Source organism: Aphelocoma coerulescens, chromosome 20, assembly GCF_041296385.1.
Source record: "Aphelocoma coerulescens isolate FSJ_1873_10779 chromosome 20, UR_Acoe_1.0, whole genome shotgun sequence".
In the NCBI taxonomy this organism is placed as follows: Eukaryota; Metazoa; Chordata; class Aves; order Passeriformes; family Corvidae; genus Aphelocoma; species Aphelocoma coerulescens.
In genome coordinates, this window is record NC_091033.1 from 2,836,589 (window position 1) to 2,862,784 (window position 26,196).

The window sequence follows — 26,196 nt, forward strand, 5'->3', positions numbered from 1 at the left end:
CAGAGCTGGGGACAGGGATGAGCCCTGGAGGGGCTGCAGCTTCATGGGCAACAGCAGGGAATTTTGTGTTATCCCTGGGGAGGAGCTAAATGTGCTCTGGTGCAGAGGGATAAAATCAAAGGAATGAAGCCTGCACTGGACACTTTTTGACTTACAGAACTCCTTGGTATGGTATCAGGTGTGCCAGTGCACCTGCAGCACTCTTGAGTATTATACAGAAATCCTGCCATTTCCACGTGTACTGATTGTCTGTGCAGGTGTCTTACTGGGATTTCTGTCTTTCTGTGGCCTGTTCATTGTAGGACAGTCACTGAAGATCCGTTGCTGCTCACCTAACAAATAATTACCCTCTTTTACAGGGTGGACTGAGAACTGGGGTCTCAGGATAAACTGCACTGAGAAGTATTTCAAACTTTGCAAAACAATTCAATTTCTGTGTAATTATGAGGAAATCCTCACTCTTATGTATTTCATGTATTAAAGGAGATGGGTATATCAGTGTGGCTGAAAAGTTCATCCCAGTTCATGACTGAGGCTTATGAAAAACATATTGCAGATGTTAGAACAGAAGAAAATGTGTGTGTGACCTACAGGCAAGGCCGAAGCGGGGCTGTGCCTCCTGCGTGTGTGGCAGGCATTGGCTGTGCCCAGGGGCCAGCAGCCCTGCCCAGCACCTGGCAGAGGACTGCGGCCTGGGGAGGGGAACTTGGCTGCAGCCGAGTCCAAGGTCCAAGCTGATAGAGCTGCTCATGCCTTGGCCCCAGCTCTGCCTTGCACCTCACCAGTTGTATCCTGCCCAGTGCCCTGGGCCCCGCTGCAGTGAGGGGTCTGCGTGCCCCAGGGTAACACCTCACACTGAGCAACTGTCGGATCCTCTCGGGAACGTGAGACAGGGAGTGCTGCCTGCTCAGCGCCCACATGGCCAGGCTGGGCATCGGGAATCAGGGCTGCTCCTGGCACTGCTCTGGGATCTGCTGCAGCTTCATGTGGCTCTGGGTTACAGAATTCCATAATGGGTGAGGCTGGAAGGGACCACAGTGTGCTTTCTGGTCCCACGTCCTGGGTCAAACAGAGTCATCCCAGAGCACCGATGTGGAGTATCTCCAGTGAAGGAGACTCCACAGCCTCTCTGGGCAATCTGTTCCAGTGAGTGGTCACTTGCAAAATAAAGTTCTTCCTCATGTTGAGGTGGAACTTCCTGTGCATCACTTTCTGCCCGTTGCCTCTTATCCCATTGCTGGGCCCCACGGAGCAGAGCCTGGTCCATGCTCTGAGCCCTCCCTGCAGATAGTTATACACCGGCTCCTGTGCTGGCACCGGTAGCGGTGGATGCAGCGGCCGCCAGAGCCTGCTCGGGCACGGGGCTGAAGCTGCGGCAGAAGCGGTAGTGGGGGGCAGGTTCTGGGGACGGGGCAGGTTCTGTGGACGGGGCAGGTTCTGGGGACAGCCCAGCCGCGGGGACTCCATGGTCGCTGCCCACACAAAAGGCGGGCACGCAGCCGGCCCAGAGGAAGCGCCGGCCAGGCCCAGCGCCTGAGCGCAGCCCGACCCCGCCTCACGCAGGCGGTGCCGCCTCTACTTAAAGCGCGCCCGGCGCCGCTTCTACCTCCTCCTGTCCGCTGGCCCCGCAGCACCACCATGTCGGACCGGCTGCCCTACAAAGTGGGTGAGTGCGAGCTCTGGGCCGGCCCCGCGGGGCTCGGCGCCTCCCCCGGGCTGGGGCGAGTGCGGTGCCGGGAGCGCGGCCTCGGCGGCCGCGGCGCCGCGCTGAACGCGGCCGTGGGGGAAGGACGGCGGGTCCTGCCCACGGAGGAGCCGGGCCTGAGCCCCCGTGCGCCGGGGACGCCGCCGCGGGGGACGGGGGCTCGGGGATGTTGCACCGCTGGGTTCCCACTCGCGGTTGTGCCGCTCTCCCGGCCCGGCCCGCCTCGCCTGCCGCGTCCCTCCCCCGCCGCTCAGAGCCCTTGGCGGGAACAGGCTTCGCTCCGAAGGTGAAAGTATTTCCCATCCTGGGACCTTCGACTCATGTGCCGTGAAGGTTTTGGCGGGTATTTCTACAGACCTGAAATTTCACAAAGAATCCCAGTTTTTATAGAGAGTTGGGTGTTCCTGGGAGGTTCCTTTCAAAGAAACGAACATTAGTCTGTAAGGCTCAGATTCATAAATAATTTACCCTGGAGGCTCTGAACCTAAAATACTGCAGGATATTTTTAAAGCAGCCCTGGTAAAGGCTACCAAGTCCTTAAGAGGGGTAAGATTAAACCTCCTCCTCTTGATGTATTTGTTTCCATGGTCCTTTCCTTGCCTGTTTTCAGGCAGTTTTCAGTGCCGGTGGTGTACAGACTGTGCTCCAGTCAGCCCTAGCATGTGCAATAGCATCAGTGGCCTCAGGCTTCATTCTGCAGCAAAATGCAATTAGCGTGTCTGTATTAAACCTGGCAGTCTAACTCCGAGTCCTGGTGTTCCTTAGTGCTTTAAACAGTCTGTGTTCACGAGGTAGGTGACAAAAAAGCATCCGACTATGGCCTAAATGGAATAGTGAACTTCTGAAATCTCTCAAAGAGCAAACCGAGTAAGAGGAACACTGTGTTGGCTGGTGCTGTAGAGTTGGTGCACCTGGGCATTACCTGCTTGACCCTAGTGGTTTTAAGGCAGGGGTTGGACATCCATGGTGAGTGCAGTGAGCCTGTCAGAAGCCTCTCTTGCTCATTTTTTGCTGGACTTCTCTGCTATAGATCCTTTTTAAAAAGATAGAAGTAGACTGGTAACTAAGATAATTATGGTCACTTAAAATAATGTGTGTGGATCCAAGGACCTGCAGCTTTGCTGTGAGGAGGGGGAGCTGAGCGCTCAGCTCCTGGTGCACTCTTAGAGAGCATTCTGTGTGTGGGAAGCCACTGCCCTACAGCCAACCCCTCCCCACATGCAGGTCAATACTGTGGAAGTCAGTCCCTGTAGGAAGTGTTGGATGCTCAGGCAGTGTCTGTAAGAAGTGCTTAAGGCTGTGGCTTACTGAATTAATGAGCTTCAGGATATCTGTGCACTCGATCACAGTTGATTTATACCCTCTTGCAGTAGCATGCTTTTTGCAGAGGGGCTTTTAGGTTTGTCTAAACTCATTTGAAAGCCTGTGAACCATAGCAAAGAACCAGGGAGTAACTGGTTTAATAGGGTCTGGTTTTCCTGCAGCTCTGACTCCCAGCTGTTGCTGGGTGTTCAGTTCAGCTGTTGCAGCCAGTGCCTACCCACAAGTGTGTGAACAGATACCAAGGTCTCAGCTATTCAAACTCTGACACCTGTCCTGCTTCTCTTGCAGCTGACATCAGCCTTGCAGACTGGGGTCGCAAGGCCATTGAGATTGCGGAGAATGAGATGCCAGGGCTGATGAAGATGAGGGAGATGTACTCTGCATCCAAGCCCCTGAAAGGTGCCCGCATTGCTGGCTGCCTCCATATGACTGTGCAGACAGCAGTGCTCATAGAGACCCTCATCGTGCTGGGGGCTGAGGTAACATGGCTCTGAGTTTCTCTCTCAGCTCTTGGGTAACGCTCTGCCAGGTCACTGCTCCTGCTTATGTAACACCGTACAGAATCCTGGCAAATGTCTGTACTCTTTGGAAGAGGCTGCAATCTCCACGTGGATGGATTATGTCTTCTCTCTTTGACCAAGAAGCTTGTTGCCTGCCCTGAGCAATTCTGGGGTGTGGGGTGTGTGTGTTCCCTGTGGACAAGCTGCAGCTTTGAGTGCCTGTTGTGCCCTGTGTGCAGTGCCCTGGGCAGTGCCCACAGCTGCTCCCACACAGCCGGGCTGTGCTTGGACCTGCAATGCTGTGGCTGCTCATGCTGCAGCTCTAGGGACTGCCTCCAGCACAGATTAGCCTGTATTAAAAATCCCACTATGCCCTGGTAAAGTCAGCAAAATCTAATGAAGCTTTCTGAGGGCTTGTGCTGGCTTTTGAGCTGTGCAGGAAAACAACAGGGATGCAATGTGGCTCAGGGACCAAGGGCTGGCCAGTTACTCTCATCCATATTAAAGTCTGAGATAATTAGAAGCCATTTACTGCCTTGTGTCCCATGCCTGACTTGCTGAATGAAGTCCAGACATCACAACTGAGTGTTCAGGGCATGAGGAGAGCCAGGTATCTGAGCACAATCTGCATTGCTTGTGTGCAGAGCAGGGAGCTGACTGGAACTTGGCTGGATTGTTAAGTATGCATATGATCTGAAGTTCCTTCTTCCTGCAGTTTAGCTGCCTGAATTCAGGCTGCCCAGAGGTGCCCTATATGGGATCTCTCTCTGGGAACAGGTAAGAACTGAGCAGTGTCATGCTGATTGAAAGGTGCTGGAAGAGGGGAAGTTTTCCTCTGTAGCAGTGAAGGCATTTCCTCAAAAAGAGGAGGAGGTAGGTGTGGACAGTGTGCCAGCTCAGCCTGGGCAAGGTACATGCTGCTGTGCAGGCGTTCCCCAGCCTGTTCAGAGCTGCCCTGTGGCTGCAAATGCTGCAGTGCTGAAGGAGAGCTTTGATGTGGAGGTCCAGTCCTGGCTTTGTTCCAGCCACTCTATGTGGAACTCTTGTCCCTCCACAGGATTTAAAGGAAACCAGTAGCCACTGAAATTTGGGAAGCTCCTTGCTGCTCCTGTTGGTTGCTGTATCCCAGTATGGCTGGCCTAGGAGGCAGCTGTGTGCTTATTTAACATTGCCAAGCTGCTTTAAGCTGAGCACAACCCCAGATCAGTGTTATATGGGACTCATCTGAGTCATTCAGGGAGGTACCTGCAGAGACTTGGTTCCTCTAAGAATGTTGTGGTTGTAGCTTTGAAGGCGTGTGCTGCTGTGTTAACTCCTTGTCTGATGCCTGTGGATTAGTTGAAGCTTTAATTTGAGTTTGGATTCAGCCCTGTTCATCTGTTCTGTCAGAACTTTGGAGCCAAGGAGGGAGGAATGAAACCGATGAAATCATATCCCATGTAATGAGAATGTAGCTCACTGCAGCATAGTAACGTTAGTGTCCCTTTTTTGGCTGGGATAACAAGGATAGAGTAAATACTCTGTGCTTCAGAGCGTAAGTTCTAAATTTGTAACAAAAACCAATCCTTCCCATAACCAGTGATGTAAATACTAGGGTCTGAGCCCATCAGGTGTGCCAGTTAATCTAGGTTCTATGTCACTATGACAAATCTGTATCAAGTCTGAAGTGTAAACAATATATAGGTGTTCTGTATACTTTGAATGTCATGACACCTTTTGATGTCATCTGTACTGGTATGGGAGAAACTTGAAAAAACCCAGGTGAGGAGGTACAGCTTTAGGTTATGGATTCTGTTTTCCTGTGCTCCTTCCAGGTGTGCTTTCATGACAAGTGTTGGTTGTGTAGGCTGCTTCCAACTGCAGCCTTTACTTCAAAATGTCACTTCTTGATCAAGTGGGATGAGTATCTGAAAGCAGGCTGGATGGTTGTGCCTTGTTGCCCTCTCTCCTCAAGCTCTGTAACCAGTGAATATGCAAATAGCTGCCAGTCAGCCCTGTGGGGAGCAGAGGGTGTGTGGCTGTGATGTGGTGCTGTGAGCTGCAGTAGGTGTGCAGATCCTTTTCAGTGCAACTCAGCAACATGCTGTTGCTTTTCTAGGTGCCTGAACCTAGTTATGAAATCTGAGGAAAACACTTAGCTCAGCTGGAAAAGCTTCCATGACTGGAGCACAGAGTGGGAGGTGGGTGAGCATAATCTTAGAGAATGCCTGGATTGAGTGTAATGTTTCAGCTGTATTTCTGACTCTTGTGAGTGCCAGCAGGTGTGTTGCTGCATGTCTGTACCTTCAGTAGACACTTTTTATGGGGCTGTTCTGAAAATCTGACCTTTATTTGACCAAAATTTCCCAAACCCATGCTGTTGGGCACCCCTGAAGATCTGGAGTATGCTCTGGCTGTTGGGGAGAAGTGCTTGTGAGATGGCTGAATATATGGCACAGCTAAAGCTCATTCACCTTGTCTCCATGTGACATTATTTTCCCTTAGTCAGACACCCAGTTTTCAACTTATCTTTGCAGAGCTACTGAAAAAGGCAGGAATCTGCACTCATTTCTTTCTGCTCTTGCTCCCTTTTTAACTCCCGTGTTTGGTAGAGAGTGTCTGATATCTCAGAACTTTGTTCAGCAAACAAAACTTGGTTGTTTTCCAGGTACAATGGTCAAGCTGCAACATTTTCTCCACGCAGGACCACGCTGCAGCTGCTATTGCAAAAGCTGGTATCCCTGGTAAGTTTTCCATGTTCTGGTTTGGCTCTGAGTTGGGCTGTACTGCCTGTTCCTGCTAAATCAAACTGTGTACACATTAAGCTCTTCTGAACAAGCTTGAGGATAGAAACAGCCTGTCAGAAGCAGTGATTGTTACAAACCAGGACATTTGATTCAGACTGTATTGCATCAGCCTGTGTACAGGACTCCCAGCAAAGGCTGCTGTTGGGCTCTGTGTTACCCAGCTCATCAGCGCTGGGTGATTAAATGGAGTGGTGTATAGGTGTGTGTAGCTGGAGGTGTTTGGTGCTTTCCAGCAAGCTCTGTGCTAAATAGGGGTTGGGAAAGGCAAGGGAACTGCCACGTGCCCTGTCACAGTGGCAGGATCAATACCCAAGATATTTTTAGGCTAGAACTAGCCCAGCTGTGTTCCTGCCTGATATCCCTTAAGTGCTGTATCAGGATTGCTGCTGTCTCGTTACTGTCACCTTCCAACAAGCAGCAATTCCTCACAGATCAGTAGAAATACCTGAAACTGTCTGCTGTGTAACTCAGCTTAAGGAAATGCAATCCTCTGTGCTGGAAACTGCATTACCTGAGCCCAGCTGCTGGCAGATGATAAATCTGATTTCTGGCAGCCTGGTTCTTTGCTTTGGGAGGGGTCTCTCATTTCTATTACAATTAACTATTGCCACAAGTCTTTCCTCAGCTGTGGCACATTCTAAGGCAGCAATGTGATCCCTTCATCAGCTCCTTTGGCACTACCAGCTTCAGGCATTGCCTCTGGTGTGGGATGTCAGAGAGCCATGTGGGATTCTTTATAGTTGTTGAGTTGTCTTCCTCACTGCTTTCAACACCCAAAACTCAACTGAAGAGCCATTTACAGGTTGAGTGTTTGTCAAAGTGTTTGACCTTTGTCCTTGGTATCCTCATTTTTGGAACTTGCTCTTTTTCTTAATATTGTACTTCTCATACTAAATTTATGAGATCCCAGAGGAATGCTGGTCCTTTGGCTTCAATATGAGATCCTGACACACTTTCCTCCAGAATAGGTAATTGCATGATTGGCTCTTCATGGCTCAAGGTTAGTTTTCTGTATAAACAGTGAAAACATGACAATTTAGCCAAATGTTGGAGCGTGTAAATAATGTGCCCACTATGTGTTTGAGTGGCTGAGTACCTCTGAGGATTGAGTATCTCATGAAGGCAGTACAGATGCCTGGAAAGACACAAATCCTGGTGACTGCAACATGCCAGTGGTGGCAGCCTGTTGCTGGGGCTGTACTGACACAGAAATACACCCTAATTAGAGCAGTTAAAGCACCTCAGCTTGGATTTTAGTGCTGGGCTAGAGATTAGAATTTAAACTCAGAGTTGCTGAAGAGTTTATATTCTGCTGCTTAGCTCATGCTGAAGTCTGGTCCCTCTTTTCTGCTGTGCTAGAAAATGCTGTAGTTGTGTTTTCATTTGTCTGTATCAATATGTCTAGTGGCTGTTTCTAATGAGTGGGGTGTTGTGGATGTGAGTCTGCTTTAGTTTGCTTTGTCTTCTTTTTAACATGGAAGAAGAATGAGAGCCATGAAGTCTCAACATTTTGACCATGTTTGTGTCTTGGAACAGTGATTATTCTGAGGTCTGTTTTTCAGTGCAAATGTCTTTGCTTGCCTACAGGCACAGATAATCATCTGTCTGTCAGCTGCTACTGGGAGCTGCTGATGAAATCTTCCTTTGGCTGCTTCACTACATGCTGAGTAAGAAACTGGCTAATGGTGTGTGTTTGCTCCCATGCAGTGTTTGCCTGGAAAGGGGAGACAGATGAGGAATACTTGTGGTGCATCGAGCAGACCCTGTACTTCAAGGATGGGCAGCCCCTCAACATGATTCTGGATGATGGTGGAGATCTTACCAACCTAGTTCATACCAAATACCCACAGCTGCTGAAAGGTGACTCATGTTTTATTTTCACAGGCACAGTTCTGCTTAGGGGACTGTTGGGGGGGATGTTTTCTGCAGGAATTCCCTGCTGGTGTAAAACAGGGTGGGGGATGAGGGACAGGCATGTGCAAACAGGCTGTGAGAATTCCTTACAGTTCAAGACCAGAATCTGTTACCTGGAGGAGCTGTTTCCACCTCTGCTCTGTAGCCCATAAGCTGCAGTGTCTTGTCATGGCCATCCTTTACTGTGCCCATTACCTGAGAATGACCACTGGTTCTGCTGTCATGCCAAAAGCTTCCTGGAAGTGGGCTGTGTTCTAGAACTGCTCAATGTCTGCTTGCAGTTAACAATTTTCCATTAATGCGTTTCTTACCCATCTTCTTAGTGCAGTTCTGAATGAAGTCATGACCACCTGTAGCCTTCCTTGGAAAAGGAACAGTTTTCTACCTTAAATACTCATTCTGTTTGTCAGTGAAGATGCTGATGGAGTGAGGGTTGGCACTCTTGCTTTGGTTTACCTTCAGTACAAGTTAGTAAAACTGATCAGTGTGGTGTTGCTAGCATGTGTTTATGTAAAAGGTTTATGTGAAGGGAATTTGGCAGGACCAGGGTGATCTGTGCCTGGTGAGTATGACAGACTCTTCTTAGCCCTGCCAGTGTCCATCAGCTCTGCTGCAGCAAGATGTGGGTGCCCAGGGTTGTTGAAGGGCACGTTTAGTTTGGGATGTGAAGGAAATTGGAAGGTAATACAGTGGGGTGTGGTGGTGCTTTCATAGAGGTGTGGTAGCTGTTGAAGCCTGCTGGATCAGCTCTCCTCTGACTTGTGCTCTGCTTTAGTAGGAAGATAGGAGGAAAAAAATCTGAAGGTGGCAGGCGGTGAGTGGGGCTGTGTGAGGGGAGTCTGGGGCTCTGCTCCTCATCCATGTGTTGCTGCAGGTAGGGGCACCAGGAATAGGGAAACTCTCTGTGACAGGCTTCACTTTGTCCTTTGTCCTCAGCCTGATGTCACTCATAATCCAACACTCAACATCTTTGTGTTATTTAAACTGTAATGAGAGGTTTTCATTGGTCTTTGCTCAGCCTCTCTTCCGTCAAAGGTCTTGTGCTTCCTGGGTTGCCTCTGTGTGATATTCATGACCTCTTGCTTTTCCCATGTTTGATGCCAAGAAATACCACAATTGGTCATCCCTCTCTGTCTTCCTTGTGTTTTCAGAGGCCAAAGAAAGTATTTTCCATGTTCATTCTCTGTTTTGCAGGGTTGTTTCCCTGCTGTGCACACCTTGGTTAGCATCCTTGTTCCCAGGGTCTTTGAGCTGAGCCCCTTTCACTTCCAGCCCTCCTGTTGTCCTTATTTCTTCTCTCCAGCCCTTTCCACCCTCTTGCTTGTCTTGTGCTCCTGGTGTGGGAGGGACTGGCATAATACAGTGCAGTAGGACAATGGCTCTTGCACTGTCTCATGTCTTGGCATCCATCTGTAGTCTGCCTCTGAAAAACATCCTACTGCCTGGATCTGCTTCCTAAATTCATAGGAATGGCTCTTCCTCTGAGTTTTAAAGAGTCCAGGGAGGATGCAATACCTGTCAACTTTTCCCTTCCCAAAATGTGTGGCTGTCTGCACTGGCTGTAGTTGAAAACCTCCTTGCAGCAGTTCAGTAAATTAAGACCAATCTCTGTAGAGGGGAGCAAACTTGATCTGTTCTACTTTCCAGTCCCTTGCTCCTTGGAAACAGCAAAACTTCCAGAACGGACCCACAGAGTAGAGTCTTGATCTCATTTATCTGAGCTTTGTGCTTAGCCCTTTGCTTATATGAAGCAGTGTAGTATCCAGTTTTGGTATCTTATAGCTAACAGAGGCTAATATATCCTAAGGGCTTGTGGAGGTATCTGACCTCTGTGGAGGTGGAACAAGAGTGACATTGGCAGAGCATGCACAGTGTGTGGATTGTGAGCACAGGAGACATTTTGGCACGAGGCAGCTGAAAGTGCCAAATTCAATTTGACAATTAAGGGCTGGAATAAGTTTTCTGGGCTAATTTTAGAGGGAATTGTCTTCCATGCTTCAGCTGCTTCTAATTTAAATAGTTCAGTCCTAGTGTGCAGCTAACAGTTGAAAGTAGGATTCCTTCAACTAGGAGATGTGTTAAATATGTGTGGAACTGTTAAGTAAGCTTCCCCTCTCCTGAAGTATGCCTGCAGTTAGAGGGCAGAATGGCCTTTGTACTGTTGGCTTATTCCATTAAGCCAAATGCCCTTAATACCAAGATAAATAAAAGTAGGAAGGGGGAAAATGAGAACTGACCAAAGGGGAAAGGCATCTGTGCAAGGGAGCTCTCTGGCATCTGTGCCAAAGACCTGTGTGGGGAAGATTGTCTTGTTTGTGATTTCATTCATCAGACTTGCTCATTGCTCAGGTTGGAAATACAGGGGAGCAAAGCAGGTCTGAGAGTTTAGCAGGGCTGTCTCAGTTTAATTCAACCTTGTCCTTGCTGCAGGCCCTTCTCTGCTCCCCAGTCACTCAGGCATTGACCATGAGTGGTGTAGGCAGCACTTGGGGCAGCTGCAGAGTGGTTTAGACCAGCTGTAGATGGCACCTGGAGCAGTGCTTGGGTGCCTCCAGGGAGGGGAAGTTGTTGGCATACAGGATGTGAGGTCTGCTTAGTGCTGTGGAAGGATAATCTGTTAACCCCAGGACTGTCATCTTTAGAGCCTTTGAAGGATGAGGACTGTCTCCTGCTTGCCAGATACACCAGAAGGGAGAGGGCAGGTTTGAACTGGAGGTTCCTGCCGCAACCTCCAAAAGCTTTCCTTCACAAGGGGATGACTATCCTTGATCCAGGCAGTTGCTCTGGAAACTGATGCTTTTTGGAGACTGTCTACAGATCCTCCGTTTCGCTGTGCATGAGGCTGCACTGTGAACTTTAAACTGTCCTCTGCCCTCCTAGCAAGCCCTAAATATGCCAAAGCCTGAATGCATTCCCTCAGCAGGTGACCATCAGGGGAGTGGGGCTATGGAGGACTCTGTGGTGAGACACAAGTGATGGGGATCAGTCAGCCTAATCATAGAATCACAGAATGGTTTGCTTTGGGAGGGACCTTTTAAAGGCCATCTAGTCCAACCTGCCTGCAATGGGCAGGACACCTTCAACTCGGGTTGCTCAGAGCCCCTTGAATGTTCCCAGGAATGGGACATGCAGCGCTCGTCAGGGCAGCCTATGCAACCCTCATTGTAAAAAAAAAAAAAAAAAAAAAAAGCTGCCTTATAGCTAGTCTGAATCACCCTCTTTCAGTTTAAAACCATCCCCCCTTGTCTGTTGCAACAGGCCATGCTAAACGCAGTGTGTCCCCATCTTATAAGGCCCCTTCAAGTACAGAAAGGCTGCAGTGAGCTTTCTCTGGAGCCCTCTGTTCTCCAGGTTAATGAAGTTCTTCTCTTCTAATGCTGTTGGTCCAATTTCCTTTATGTGCCACAGAGTGGTCTGGGGAGCAACAGAAGGGTCTCATGGCTCAGTCTCAGGCTTTACCTGGGCTTGGACTAGCTCACACTGGGTTTTTTGAGCAGTGAGGACAGGTTTGGACTTGACTTGGCATCTGTGGGTGAGCAGTGTCCTGAGAGCCAGGAGGGCCCACCGTGTCCTGGGGGCATTGGGCGCAGTGTTGCTGGCCAGGCCGGGGAGTGGATTGTTCTGCTCTGCTCTGGGCTGGGGCAGCTTCACCTTGCATACTGTGTGTGGATTTGGTCACTGCAATATAAGAAAGATATTAAACTGTTAGAGAGTGTCCAAAGGAGATCATGAGGATCATGAAGGGCCTTGAGGGGATGCCATATGAGGAGTGGCTTGAGGGCACTTGGTCTGTTCAGCTGGAGGAGACTGAGGGGAGAGCTCATTGCAGTTACAACTTCCTCGTGAGGGGAAGAGAAGGGGAAGACACTGATCTCTGCTCTGTGACCAGTGACAGGACTCAGGGAACAGCTGGAGCTGTGCCAGGGGAGGGTCAGGCTGGATATCAGGGAAAGAAAGGTTCTTCCCCCAGAGGGTGCTGGGCACTGCCCAGGCTCCCCAGGGAATGGGCACGGCCCCGAGGCTGCCAGAGCTCCAGGAGCGTTTGGACAGCGCTGCCAGGGATGCCCAGGGTGGGGTTGTTGGGGTGTCAGTGCAGGGCCGGGAGCTGGGCTGGGTGATCCTGTGGGTCCCTCCCGGCTCAGGACGGTCTGTGGGGGCCGGGCTGAGGGGCTGCCCCGGGGTGTCAGCAGAGGGCGCTGCGGCGCCGCGGAGCGCGGCCGGGGGCGGTGCCGCCGCTTGTGCCGGGGCTGCTCCGGCCCCGGGCACCGGTCCTGGCACCGATCCTGGCACCGATCCTGTCCCCGCCGGGCAAACCAACCCCGAGGGGCTGCGGCAAAGCACCTGCCTACCTTCCCCCAGGAGCTGGGCTGCGACAGCCTGCTAGGGAGTCCGGGCGTACAGCACCGGAGGGTGCAGAGGTGTGTGGCTCTGAAGCGCATCCTCTGGTGCTTCTGCAGTTGTTTGAGGGTTTTTATCTCTTCCTTGCTCTCTGCCAAGGGTTTGTTTAACTTAAGCCTCTAGGAGTTGCTCCCAGCACCTGGACATCCTGGTTTGCACAGCACTGACTCCAGCTAAGGTGAATCCTTTTACTCTCCCCACAGGAATTAGAGGTATTTCAGAAGAGACAACCACTGGGGTTCACAACCTGTACAAGATGAAGGCCAACGGGACCCTGAAAGTTCCAGCTATCAATGTGAATGACTCTGTCACCAAGGTAATACAGACAGAGCCCTTCTGCATTTTTCTGCTCTCTGACCAGCTTGGTGTTGGGATGTTATCATTCCCATGAAAGTATCCCTTCTCTTGCTGAGCTTCTCCTGATCTGGGTTGGAACAGAGATTTCCACCATATCCTTAAAGTGAGCCCTTGATGTCTCTAATGGGACATGCCATTGTAAATACCCCGTTGTCAGGACATCGAGAGCTTTTTGTATGTAAGAATGTACATTCTTCTGCTATTTAATAATAAAGGTGAAAACACTCTTTGGAGATCGTGGCTCCGGGGGCACAGTCAGTACCTGTGGCAAGGAGCCTGTCCTCATTCTGAGCAGCTTAAAGCCCCCCAGTACGTGTCAGGTAGCAGCTGGAAAAGCAAGTGTGACTTGCATGAGCTTGTGCTGGTTAGGGTTGGTTGGTCAGCCTGTGGTTGATCTCTGTGAGCAGCAGTTGCAAAGGAGAGGGCAGGAGGGAGATATTTATCCCTTGCTTAGCTTTGGTACTGCTGCCGAGATAAACCCCGGTGAATTGAGGATGAAGTGAAATGATATTTAAAGGGTGCTTGTGCTTTTTGGCTGCAGATGAATTCTAGTGGGAATTAAAGGTGTACTAAAGGTTTATATATCTTGATGTTTTTTAAATCTAGTTACTGAATCTATTTCAAGTTCCCATGCAAACATAATCCTGTTGGGTTGGCAGTTCTCCTGTTTGGTCTGCCTGTTCTGCAGTTTGCTGTCTCCTTTTTGCTCACTCAGATGCACCTGACATTTACTTCATAGGTAGTGGGCTGGAATCCAGTTAATGTTGGAAGAAGTTTGTTCCTTTACATCCTTTTCACCCAGATTTGTGCCTCTTGCATAATAATTATTAATACTGTTTAGTAGATTTGGAAGTTCAGATGTTTCTAACAAAGCCTCTTGAAGGGATTTGGGATCCTAGTGCCAAACAAGTGCTTGTTTTCAAGTACTGTTTGGTATTTATACAGTACAAGATTTGCACTAACCACAATTACAGATCTCTGGGAAAATGTGCAACTGAGCTGACAAATTCTGCTCTCCTAGTCTGATATTTCCACTTGGTGCCAGGTTCCTGTGCTGACATTTGGAGAGAGGAGGCAGGTACAGCAGCCAGTTCTGTTCTTCCCTTCTGCCACTTGAGTGTATTTTGGGTGGGACAGATGTCTGCATCCAGCACTCTGCTCTCTTGCCTGCATGGGAATACACAGACACCTGGAAGGCTTTGATTGCAGTTGGGGGATTTGGTGATGGGGAATCAAATCTGACGATGCTGCTTTCCTCCATGCTGCAAGGAAAATCTGCAGGACTAGGAAAGAAGAATACCAACTGGCACTAGCTTTAGAATTTGAAGGATTGGTAACACAATTTTCTGAAATATTAATGGCAGATATGCCTCTGATAATGTTTATAGGCACTGAGTCAGAACTTCTGGATCTGAATTATAATTTGTTACACTTTGGCAAATTTCTGCCATGGGCAATTTATCCCATTTCTATTCATACTTAAAAGAACTGCAGGTGTTGTGGGTGCACCTTCCACTAGACCAGGTTGCCGCCTCTGGGAATTTAATCTTAAGATTACCAGTAGCAGACAGCGCTGTGTTAAGTGAAAGCAAGAAGGGTTGCTGCCCTAAGGCTGTAGAAAGCCAGCACAGGCTTTGAGACCAGAATTTTGCTGTGAATGGTGGATTCTTCTCCTTGGGGAGCACAGCAGAACATTAGTAGCCAGACTTAAAAAAAATTCTTGGGCTCTGTAACTCCCCAAATAATCAAATCTGTTTGTCCCTCTTCCTGGTCAAAACAAAAGGTCCAAGGAGAAGAAGGCATATTAGAAAAACCAGTACAGCAAGGTGTGTTTCTGAGTTTAGGAAGGTATTCAAGGGCTGAAGTAATATTTAATGTCTGACTTAGCTGGGTTTTGATTTGAGAATCTGGCTGTTAATGTCACGTGATAACGTTACAGTGGGAGGATGTTGTGTGATGGGGCATTAGGAGATGAAAGCCAGGGATTCTTGGTTGCAGTGACCACTATTGTGAGTGGCTGCTTGCTGGAGTTTTCCAAATCTGAGCAATAGTGAGGTCTTGACAGTGTTAGGGTAGCTCTTCATGGAGGAAGAAATTCCCATGGGGGAGTTTTGATCTTCTGGGTCTGCCAGAACCAGTTTCTCCTGGTTGATGTGGGCAGCTTGCTACTCTGCAGGCTGGACATGTCTTGCAAAGATAAGATGATGTGCTGCTGGTGTGTTTTGCTTTCCTGTGGCACTTGGTTCAGGTATTGTCTGATAACCAGCAGCAGGGAACTTGTGAACATTTAGTTTAGAAACTCAGACCTGCATTGGTGTGAAAGACACTTGATAAATTTAGGTTACTGCTAACAAGTTTTTAACAAGTCCAAGCCCTGGTCAGTAGACACAATGAAATTTATGAAATGCTTCTCACCACGTTGAAGCCTGTGTCTGATGTAACTCCCTAGATTGAAACTGGATAAATAAAAATAGCAAACCAGGTTCTCTTCTTCCTGTCCCTCATGGTGGTTAAAGTATTTAGGTGACTCTCGTAGTACTTGCACATAAGTCCATTTTCTTTCTCTAAGGAAATTTCACTTGAGTGGCTTTCCTCTGTTCTGAAACTGCTCCCTTTCCTTCCTCAGAGCAAGTTTGATAACCTTTATGGCTGCAGAGAGTCCCTCATCGATGGCATCAAGCGTGCCACAGATGTCATGATTGCTGGGAAGGTGGCAGTGGTGGCAGGATATGGGGACGTGGGCAAGGGCTGCGCCCAGGCCCTGCGGAGCTTTGGAGCCAGAGTCATCATCACCGAAATCGATCCCATCAACGCGCTCCAGGCAGCCATGGAAGGTGGGAGCTGAAGCAGAGCAGGAATTCAGGCATCTGACAGGGTCTCTGCATGTCAGTGTAGAGCAATAAGTGAGATCTGGCCAAGAAAGGTTCAGTGGGTTTCAGTCCTGTGCCTGCTGAGGTACAGTTGAATCCAGTTTAACTGTAGGAATTCTTTCCTTGCAGTAAGGGAGGGAGTTGGTTACTAGAGGCTTTGAAGATGTATTTGGAGTCAAGGATTCAGAGACCAACCATAGTGTGGGGTAAGGCTGAGGGAGTGTCCTCAAGTTGTGCAGTTCTAACCTCCAGCATGGGATAAGACTTCACTGGAATTAAAACACTAAAAAATGCCAGGCCTTACATTTGAGGTTGTTTTTTGGAGAGCCAATGCCATGCTCTCTCTTTTTCCAGCTGAGCTCAGGGCATGCTCTGGAGCTGTGCTCCTTCTCTTATGTGGGTGCCTCATGTAACTGTGCTTCTTGGTACCAGTTTATTCCATTTCTGTTCATACCTGACAAGAACTGCAGGTGTGGTGGGGGCACTTTTGCAAATTCAACCCCCTGAATCCAGTCTGAGTCCTGTGCCAGACTATACCTCTGGACATTGAATGCACAGATCCACAGATTTGGAAAGGGTGAGGGATGAATGGGTTTTGTGCCTTGTTGGTGTTCAGCAAGACCAGTATCCACTACCTTGCATCATCCCTAGGCCAGGTGTTAGCAAAAACATTTGACTCATTCTTTCTCTGTACTTTTCTACTTATAGTATTGTGTCCTACTTGTTAATAAATGTTGGTAGTTGTGTAGAAAAGTAACCTTTTCTCTTTTTAGGTTATGAAGTTACAACCATGGAGGAGGCCTGCAAAGAGGGCAACATCTTTGTCACCACCACTGGCTGCACTGACATTGTGCAGGGCAGGTATGGCTTTAGTGAAAAAGCAGCCAGTTGCTTTAGTGAAAGCATACCTGTACAGCCAGGTTTCTTTTTTTAAATACAACCATAACGTGTCAGCAGTATGGTGAGGGTTAGCACACAGTGATCTCTGGACGTCAGAATTTAGCATGAATCTAGTGAGAAATTAAGCCTTTGGTCTTTCAGTTTTGTTGGATGTTGCCATATTGCAGTTGTTCCTGGCTTATGGAATGTAATGATGGAGAAGCAAAAGCTGCAGAGGGATAAATTGACTTTTGGAGAATGAGGGCTTCAGGGCTGACTTCTGTGTTAGGCCAAACAAATGTGAACAGAAGAGGAGGCAGGTAGAGGTTGAAAGTGATTGCATCTGTGGATGCATATAGCAGCTGAAACCAGCCTGCTCTCAATGAGCTGCCCTGCGGTGTTTGGTTACTGCTGCTTAGATCTCAGTTTATAGCCCCAGCTGCACACAAACTCCTTCCTTTCTTTGCCATTGACTGTACATGTTGTAATAGAAGATCAGATTAGGTGGGAGGAGATCAGGCCATTAATGTCTAGAGATGTAAATCTGCTGGGAACTTCAAAGTCATGAAGAAAATGATTTCTTCTGTGTAAGAAGGAAAATAACTGCAGGTATTTGTTTTGACCAATCGAACAAAATTTTATTACTTTCTGTATTGGGAAAATACTTTCTCTCCAGTAAGCTCTTATATCCTTGGGAAATGTCCTTCCCTGGAAGCTTGAAAGTTTTTTCCAGTAGACTTCTCATGCCTGGAGGGGTTACCAGCCCCTCACACCTTGTGAGAGTCAATGCAGTTACTGAGCTGGGCACTTGTCAGGGCTGTGGATTGGAGCATCTGCTGAGGGAGAAAACTCTGTGGATTAACTTTTGGTACAACTTTTTTTTCTTTTGCAGGCACTTTGAGCAGATGAAGGATGATGCCATAGTGTGTAATATTGGCCATTTTGATGTGGAAGTTGATGCCAAGTGGCTGAATGACAATGCAGTGGAGGCAGTGAATGTCAAACCTCAGGTGAGGCAGCCTTTGCACAGGCTCTCCTGCTGGAAAAAAGCAGTAGCTACTCAGTGTCCATTTCTAGAAAGGAGATTATTTCTCTTCAGGTTCTTTGGTGTTTCTGGCTTTGTTGGAAGCCACTGTTGCTCTGATCAGAATGCAGATTCTGCTTACCTGGAACAAGTTGCACATGATATTCTTGGGTTGGCATCAAAGCAGTTGTTTCCAGCCAGTGCCCAAGTCCCTCAGGGTGACCTCTGGGGAGCGGTGCCTGGTATGGATACATTTTTCTCCATGTGTTCCCTCTTCCTTGAGAGATAGGAGCCTACCCTTAGTGCTGGTTGTGTAGACAATTAATTGCATCAAGTCCATTCCTTATGGGAAGTCAGCTTTGATGTTTGGGGCATGGGCAAGAGGGTATGCAAGTGTGCTTGCTTTGATAGCCCTCAGCTGAAAACAATGCCAGATTTCAGCTGCAAAAAGCAAGTTAGATGAGGAATACAGAGCAGGCCATTAGAGACCCCGTAAAACTTAAGAGCAGAGCCCATAGATTGCCTGGTGCCTGATCTGAATTTCCTCTTGTGAAGCTGTTTGCTCATGTACTGCTCGGCAGCAGAATAGTTGTGGTCCTGAGGGAATGTCAATGGAAAGTCTCTTGGGATTCTGCCAAGGTTTGAAAAAATTCACACCTCTTTGTTTTCAAAGTGTGGTGTGTTGTTGTAGTCTACTCTGAGATTGAAACCTCAGGAAAGCCTATCTGGAGCGCTGCCAAACTTGAGTTTCTCTTCCATACTTGGTGGCTTCATTTTAGAAACCTGTGTGGGCAGACCAGGCAGGTTTTATCCTTGCTCAGATTGCATGTCCACCATGCATTTGCTTTAAGCTGTGTCTGTGGCTACACAAGGAAAATCAGAATCTGAAAACTGCAGCTTTTCAACTGTGTGTCTTAAAGCAGAGGAACAAAACTGAACTAGATCAAAACTGTTTTGTGGCACCAGCATTGAAGGCGAACATCACATAAATCAAACCAGACTTTACCTGACTTGGTGTGGCACTTCTGACTATCTTTGAAGAGGGAGTGTTCTTGCTGATAGCAGAATTCTGGGACAGGTTTTGTACTTTTTAATAACACCACACCCAAACATAACTCTCAGAGCTCCATCTGTCCTTCCAGTTTTCATAACTCCCCTGTGGCTTATTGGTCACCCCCATCAAAGTCTTACTAGGCAGTTTTGAGGGGTATGTTGGGGCACTTTGCATGGCCTTAACCAGGTCTGAAGTTATACCCTCAAGTTCTCACTTTGCCCATGGCTGTAGTGGAGCTGCCTGTGCTCAGCAGCTCTTGTCCTAGAGGAGCCCCCAGGTACCTGCCTGCTTTCTGGTAGCTCAGGTCATTTTAAAACTAAACCTTGGACTGCTTGAAGAGTAAACACTGTTGAATGTTCAATTGGCACCACACAAACTACCTGCACAGAGGCAGTAAATCCCTTTTTGTATGCTTTGCTTTGAGGAGCCAGTCTGGCATTGATGAGAGTGCAGTAAGGTGCAGTGTAGTCCCAGGTGTGAAAACTGTAACAAGTTTCTGGTATAAAAAAAAAAATTAAATTACCTTTTGAAAAGAATGGAATTGGGGTCAGGGTCGTCCATATGGATTAATGCTGAAGAAATCTAATGTTCTGAATATTCCAATTTTTACTAAAACCTGGCAGCTTCTTTTCTGTGTACTGAACCAGAGAGGGGAATATAGTATCAAGAGCAAAAATCCCTGACTTCCTATGAAGACATCTGTCTCTTGATGAGAGGATTCAGCTGGAGGTACACAGTAATTGAAACCATGTCCAGCATGGAAGTTTCAGTACCAGTGCTGGGCAGATGTAAGAGATGTTTAATACTTCAATAAGAAAAACATCTTAGTGTGCCATTCTGGCTCATGTGATGCATTCAGAGGACAGTTAAGGAGGAAATAGGCTTATTACTGAAAAGCTGGCAGGTTGTTTTTGCTCTGGGTTTGCACTGCAGCCCTGCTCAGCTGTGTTTGGGTATCAGAGACTGACCTGCAGCACAAACTCAACTTGAGAGGGGAAGGGAAGGTCAAGGTCAATGAACTTCAGCTCATAAATAAATTATTCCCATATAGTGTGCAGGGAAGTGCAAAGCAGCCAGAAAGTCCAGAGCCAGGTAAATTCCAATGGGAAAAAGGAGGAGGCATTTGTGTGTGTGTGGAAAGGAGCTTATTGCTTGGGTAACTTTGAATTCTACTTCTGGAGCAATTTCCTGAGCTTATGAATGAGCCTGTTTATCTGTCTGTATATGTGTTTCCACAGTACTGACTTAAGCCTCTGCTGGTACCACTACTACTTTGTATTTATTTTTGTGCATTAATTTTACATTTTCTATGTTCCCTTGTGTGTTGAATGACCCTGTTAGCACAGGTTGCTGAAGGTGTGGGGTTCTGTGCACAAGCCAGGAGCTGTCCAGGGGCAAGTTGTGTGGCTATTATATAAGGATATAAGATTTTGACACCTAAACTGCCCAATTCAGACTTCAAAACTGAAATGCTACTTTAACTGCTCAGCTATCGTTTAGTAGTTCAATCTGTAAATGTAATGTTTGTTGTAAGTAATATTGTAGCTTTTCTCGGGATTTTTCATGTTCTGCTTCCCATCTGGTTCCTTCTTTGTTTTGTTGCTTCCTCCCATAATCTCCTGATGGCCCATATGGTGTTTTTTTGGGTGGATGGAGCATGTCACTGGTGGTCCACAATGGAGAATTTGCATCCAAAATGATAGCTGCAGCTGCTCAGTGGGGATTGTTCTCACCCCACCTGCTGAGTGCTTTTGGGCAGGAGAAAGTGAGACTGACTGCTTTAGGGCTGCCCTTTGAGGTGGTTACTGCCTGCATGTGTTGTGCTGAAATCACAATAATCTGTCATGTGATCTCAAGAAGCAGAAAATGGTGCTGTGATTGAAGCATAGCTGAGGCAGGCAGGTGGAGGCACAGACCTGCTCTGAAGGCAAAATACCTGTTAAAGAAAAAAATGGTTTGGATGGGTTTGCTCTTGACATCTCTGCTAAAGTCCTGCACAAGGATGTTTATTCAGAAGATGGTATTGTTACACTTAAAGCTTCATCCCATGTGGCTTTTAACTTACAGGCCAAAACTTTAAGAACAAAATTGAAAAGGATGCATTTTACTTAATATTAAATAACTTCTGGCTTCTAAAGTTTAAATACAGCTGTGGAGAGGGACCCTTTTAGGTCTGTCACAGGTGCTGTGTTAGCAGAAGATAAATGGTCTGAAGCATTAGGTTTTGTTAAAGTGTGTTGCTGATTATGTTTTAAGTATTTCCAAACTGCTCTACTCCCAAATGCCTGGTATGACATGAGCAATAAATACCAGTTAATACTGAATGTTCTTGTGACTTGTGGGCCATATTGGTGTTTCATTAATTGGTTTAATATTGTAACCCCCTCCAAGGTAAAGGCAGGGCAGAGAGGAGCTAGTGAGAGGTGGAAAGGAGAAGCAGGGTTGAGTTTTACATTGCAGGAGTCCAGTTTGGCCCAGGCAGTTGGGGCACATGCTAAGTGACATTATCTCCTGAGCTATGTGGGACAGTGACATTATCTGTCTCCTGAGCTGTGTGGGACTCTCAGAGCTGAGGACCATTTGAGCCTGGATTTTGTGTGCAAAGTCCTGCTGTCCTTGGGGTAGCTCAGGGAGGATCTTATGTGTGGTCCCCCAAGAGCAAAGGAGGGTACACCAGGAGCCAGGACAGCTTTTTATTGAATGTATTGACCTTGCAGAGGTGGGACCAACTCCAGGGGACCTTCAGCAGGCTGAGGGCTCTGGCTGTTATGCTGTGTTAGATGCCAAGGCTCTGGACTGCTGCATGCAGAGCTGTTCCCTCTTCCCTGTCTCCCCACACCAGTTGTGACCACTGAGCATAGATGAACTGGGGTTTACTGCAAGCAGCATGTTCCCACCACAGCTGGCTGGGACTGCACGCACGTGGAAAAGCCAGGAGAACTGGGGAGCTGGTTAAATAAATTGGGGAGCTGGTTAAATACGAAGCAGATGCCAAGATGGGTGTGCTGTGAAGCACAGGGTTGCTGCAAGCTTTGCAAACACTGGCTGGGATTGAGGGAGGGGTCTCTGGTACAATTAAAGTGCTGCAGTGCTGGATTGCTGAGAGGGAGGGAGGCCCCCAAGCCCCCCAGGTTTGTGCCTGACGTGGCTGTGGCACCGCTGCTCCCACAGGTGGATCGCTACACCCTGCGCAATGGCCGCCACATCATCCTGCTGGCCGAGGGCCGCCTGGTCAACCTGGGCTGTGCCATGGGCCACCCCAGCTTCGTCATGAGCAACTCCTTCACCAACCAGGTGCTGGCACAGATCGAGCTCTGGACCCACAGTGACAAATACGCTGTGGGGGTCCACTTCCTGCCAAAGAAGGTGAGTGACAGCCACGCAAAGGTGCTGGTAAGGAAGCCAGCTTCGGGTGTGGCTTTGTTTGGGCTTGAACTCATTTCCTGATGAAGGTTTTTGTTGCAAAGTGGTTCTGTCCTTCAGAGGATGTTTGGCTTTGGATGTGCTGGGTATGAATGGGCTGTTCTTTTGTGTGCAAAACTGGGACTTGCCTGTCCTGTGATAGGACATCCAGGCACTTTTTGACTTCTCTTTGGTGCTGGGAAGCCCTGTGCTGCCTCAGGGTAGTTGGAAAGCTTCTCCCCATCAGCTTGTTCCTTCCACAAGCTTGTCCAGCAGCAAAACGTAGTGGGCAGAGTTGAAGCTGGAGTGAAACTGAATCCCTTTTACTGTGGGTGATAAGAGTCCTGATCCCATTTGCACCTGAGAGAGGGTTATCACAATCTGGTTCTAGTAACTTCACAAAGTATAAATGACAGATTTCCTTGGATTTCCCTTTAAATTTATCTCTGCATTCTTTGTTCTTGGAAATCTCTGGATTGTGTCACAGCTTGCAAATTCCTTTTAGAAAACTAACCTGGTTTTAATTTTCCAAAACAAGACTGAGAATTTGAGATGCCTCATGGAAAAAGATGCTGGAGTTAAATCACACTGCCTTTGGAACACAACCAGGAGTGAGAGCAAATGTGAAAATACTTTCCATTTAGGAAGTAGAATGTGTATGTAATGAGGTGTTTTCTGAAGGACTTAAGTTTCCAAACTCATCAGTTAAGGATCACGCAAAGCATACCAGAAATGCAGTGTAGGAGTTGATCAGGAAACTGCCACATAATTGTCTTCAAAGGAACAGTCTTGTTGACAGTTCTTGGGAAAATGATAGCCCAGTGTTGTTGATTAAATGTGGTTTCAGCCTCTCACTGAATAACAATTTTTAGTAAGCATACTTGAACTGGAAATGAAAAGTAATGCCCAGAGCAGTTAAACGTGAAGTTGCCTGTTAGGGGAGCATATGGCAGTGATCTCAGGTTCATCCACTGTGACAAAACACTCTTGACTCTGTGCCGCCCAGCGGGCTTGATTCAAAGAATAAAGCAGTCTCCTTCTCAGAACCAACAAAGAACTTTCTCTGATAATGTTCTGGGCTAGTGCCTTTCCTTGTTCTGTGCAATTGCTTTGAGGTCCAAATGTATAACTTAACAATTACCAAGTACCTTACACAGAACTTTCTTTGACTGCAGGAATATTGCTTTGCTCAACCATTACAAATGAGCACATATTTCTGCAGTGTGTGTTCCTGGAAATCTAGGAAAACTCTTGTCTCCGTGTTCTTGACACCAAATCTGTCCTGCCCACTCAGCTTCGGTTTTAAGATGAGAATGTCTGCTTACCTTCATCTAAATTTGTGTCTCTTCTATCTGAGTCTTGAAGTCCCCAAGCTGAAGCAGCTGTGAAACAACTGATCCCTGCTGCAGTCTGAAAACCTTGTCAGGGACTCAGTTCCTTTTCAAGTGGGTGGAATCTGCCTTAAATTCACTGGAAATACACCTATGAGAGCTTTGTATGTCAGTCTAATCAACAAGATATGAATCCAATTTCTGACCCTCCTTTATTTGTTTCATGGCATCCAGACAGGATGTACTAGGCTTAAATACTTGTTTCCCTTCTAAACACAGGTGTTCCCTTAGGTTTTCTTTCTTTCATGGTTTACCTGACTCTTTGGTGGATTTCATTGTTCACTTCCACATTATTCAACCATTTCCTCTTAGGTTTCTAATTTTCTCTTGTCACCTTTGGCTCTGCTGGTTCCCAAGAGATGCTGGCAGTTCTGCAGTGGTTACTGTGAGCAGGCTGAGCTGCAGTGAGTTACAGTCTGTGCACATGGAGCTTTTTACCTGGTTCATGGGATTACTTCAGAGTAGTGGCTTTGTTACCACAGTCCCTTGGAGGGGGAGATCCAGGACTGGTTTTTGAATCATTTAGGCCCTGCTGGTTCCCACAAGCTGCAGGTTTGGCCCTTGATTGTTTAGTTGATTTACTGCCCTTCAGTTATATTGCAGCCTTTCATGTCTACTTAACTAATGTGAGAGAAATATTGCCAGTCTTTGCTATGTTGCTGGGATTTAGACTTACCTTGTATTTGTTTCTGTAGCAATGATTGCCTGTTTTTTGCAGGAATTACAAATGGTCAAACTTGTCCTTGATCCCTGCTTGTGCTGTCCTTTCTACCTCTGAATATCCCCTGTGCCTGTACATCCCCCTCTGACACAGCAGCTCGTTCACCATCCTCCTGTTTGTTTTCTGACTCTCCTGTACCAAGCTCCTGGAGCACTTAACTGCCTTCTAACTTTATACATTCTCCAGTTTCTTGAGTGTATACACCTGCCTGACACCTCTGGGATAGAGACATTATATCAACCTTTCTGAGCTTGTGTCCTACAGCCCACCTTGGTTTTATTCTTCATGAAGACAGTGCCAGCAGATACAAGTAGTCTTGCTGAATTGGAGATTCTGGAATAAATTTCATTATTCATGTGCCCCTAAAATGGGATATCTGGAAAGGACAGGATTTTTTTTCCAGTGTTAGGACTTGTAGGATGACAGTGCAATATGTCCAGGTGTCTTTGTAGGGGAAACTGGGGCTTAATCATCCTAGTAAACTGGATGTTCTTATCTCTGAAGAGTTTGATCTCTGTTCTTTGCTTGCTGGATGGATGTGAATGTGTAAATGAGATGGAAATGGGTTTGATTGTATAAAATTTTGTCTCACTTAAACTTAACTTGTCTTCCTCAAAAACACTTCCATCTGAGGGCAGGTCTGTGCTCAGACAGGTGAGGGATGTTGGCAGGAGCAAAGCTGTGTCAGTGTAAGTCCCCCTTGGGGCTGCTGTTGGTTTCCACATACTCATTTCTCCCTCTGGACTGTGATGTCCTGAACTAATAGGGCTCTGTTCTCTTAATATTCTTGTCTCAATGTTTTGTTTTCCAGCTGGATGAAGCTGTGGCTGCTGCCCATCTGGACAAGCTGAGTGTGAAGCTGACGAAGCTGAGTGACAAACAGGCCAAATACCTGGGTTTGTCCAGAGATGGGCCCTTCAAGCCAGACCACTACAGATACTGAGCAGGTGGCACTACCCAAAGACCAAAGTGCAGGGATACAACCTTCCAAAGCTCTTGTGTGTGCTGGGCTTCTGAGGACAAGCCTTTTGCCATTTTCCTCTCAGTGCTGCACAGCCCCTCCTCTTACCAGGGAACCTTCAGGGCCCTGTCAGTGGAAGAAGATCACTGACTCCTGGAATTAGAATTGGTTACTTAGCTATTGTCACAGTGAAAAGGATCCCATGCACCTTTTGTTGGTTTCTAATGCTCCAATAAGGGGAGCAGGACAGAAGGTGGCTAAATGAGAATGTGTAGTCTTGCCATACAAGTGGCTGACAGCTTTGACCAGGCTCACCAGTGAGGTGGGGAATGGTTTCTGCAGGGAGATGCTTTTGCCATGTCCTGCTCCAATCAGGTGAATCCCATTAGGAGACTGGCAGTGTCAGGCCCCTTTCCACAACAGTGCCCTGGTAAAAGTGCATATTGTGAAACTGGAGGAAATAGGGGGGATGTGGGTTGCTTGGTCTCTGTGCTGTAAAATCAACTTAGCCTCCTACCTAGAGATAAGAGCTGGAGTTTTTTCCTAGGTTAATTTACTCCATTGGTTTTGGTCAGAACAAAGACCATTTTGTGCTTGTGCCGTACCAGCTTGAGGAGGGGTGAGGCAAGAGAGACTTTTAGCAGCCTGAAAATGTGTTGTGAACAGCTGAGGAGCCACTGTGAGGGGATGGTTGGGTTTAGGGTCCTTGTTCAATCCTTTGCAGACACCAGCAGCACACTGCTACCCCCAACTTGATTTCTCCGAGTTGTCATGTCTGCTGTATCATGTTTGTCACTGATGACTTCAAGTGCTTTTATTAAAGATCTGACTGTGGCCTGATTTGTTTTGTGCAGTGAGATGTTTTGGGGTTTACCATGGGTTTGTTTACCTTTGTGTGATCCTTAAGCTAC

General features: G+C 47.5%; 1 protein-coding gene across 1 annotated transcript; it reads left to right on the top strand.

Annotated features, from left to right (window-relative positions):
- The first annotated feature begins 1,558 nt into the window (after positions 1–1,558).
- Positions 1,559–26,125, top strand: AHCY (adenosylhomocysteinase). The gene is made up of 10 exons (XM_069033811.1): positions 1,559–1,666; positions 3,317–3,507; positions 6,176–6,251; positions 8,022–8,174; positions 12,830–12,942; positions 15,610–15,817; positions 16,627–16,714; positions 17,625–17,742; positions 21,982–22,176; positions 25,136–26,125. The coding sequence occupies exons 1-10, from the start codon at positions 1,639–1,641 to the stop codon at positions 25,265–25,267; spliced, it is 1,302 nt and encodes a 433-aa protein (XP_068889912.1). The 5' UTR covers positions 1,559–1,638; the 3' UTR covers positions 25,268–26,125.
- The last annotated feature ends 71 nt before the right edge of the window (positions 26,126–26,196 follow it).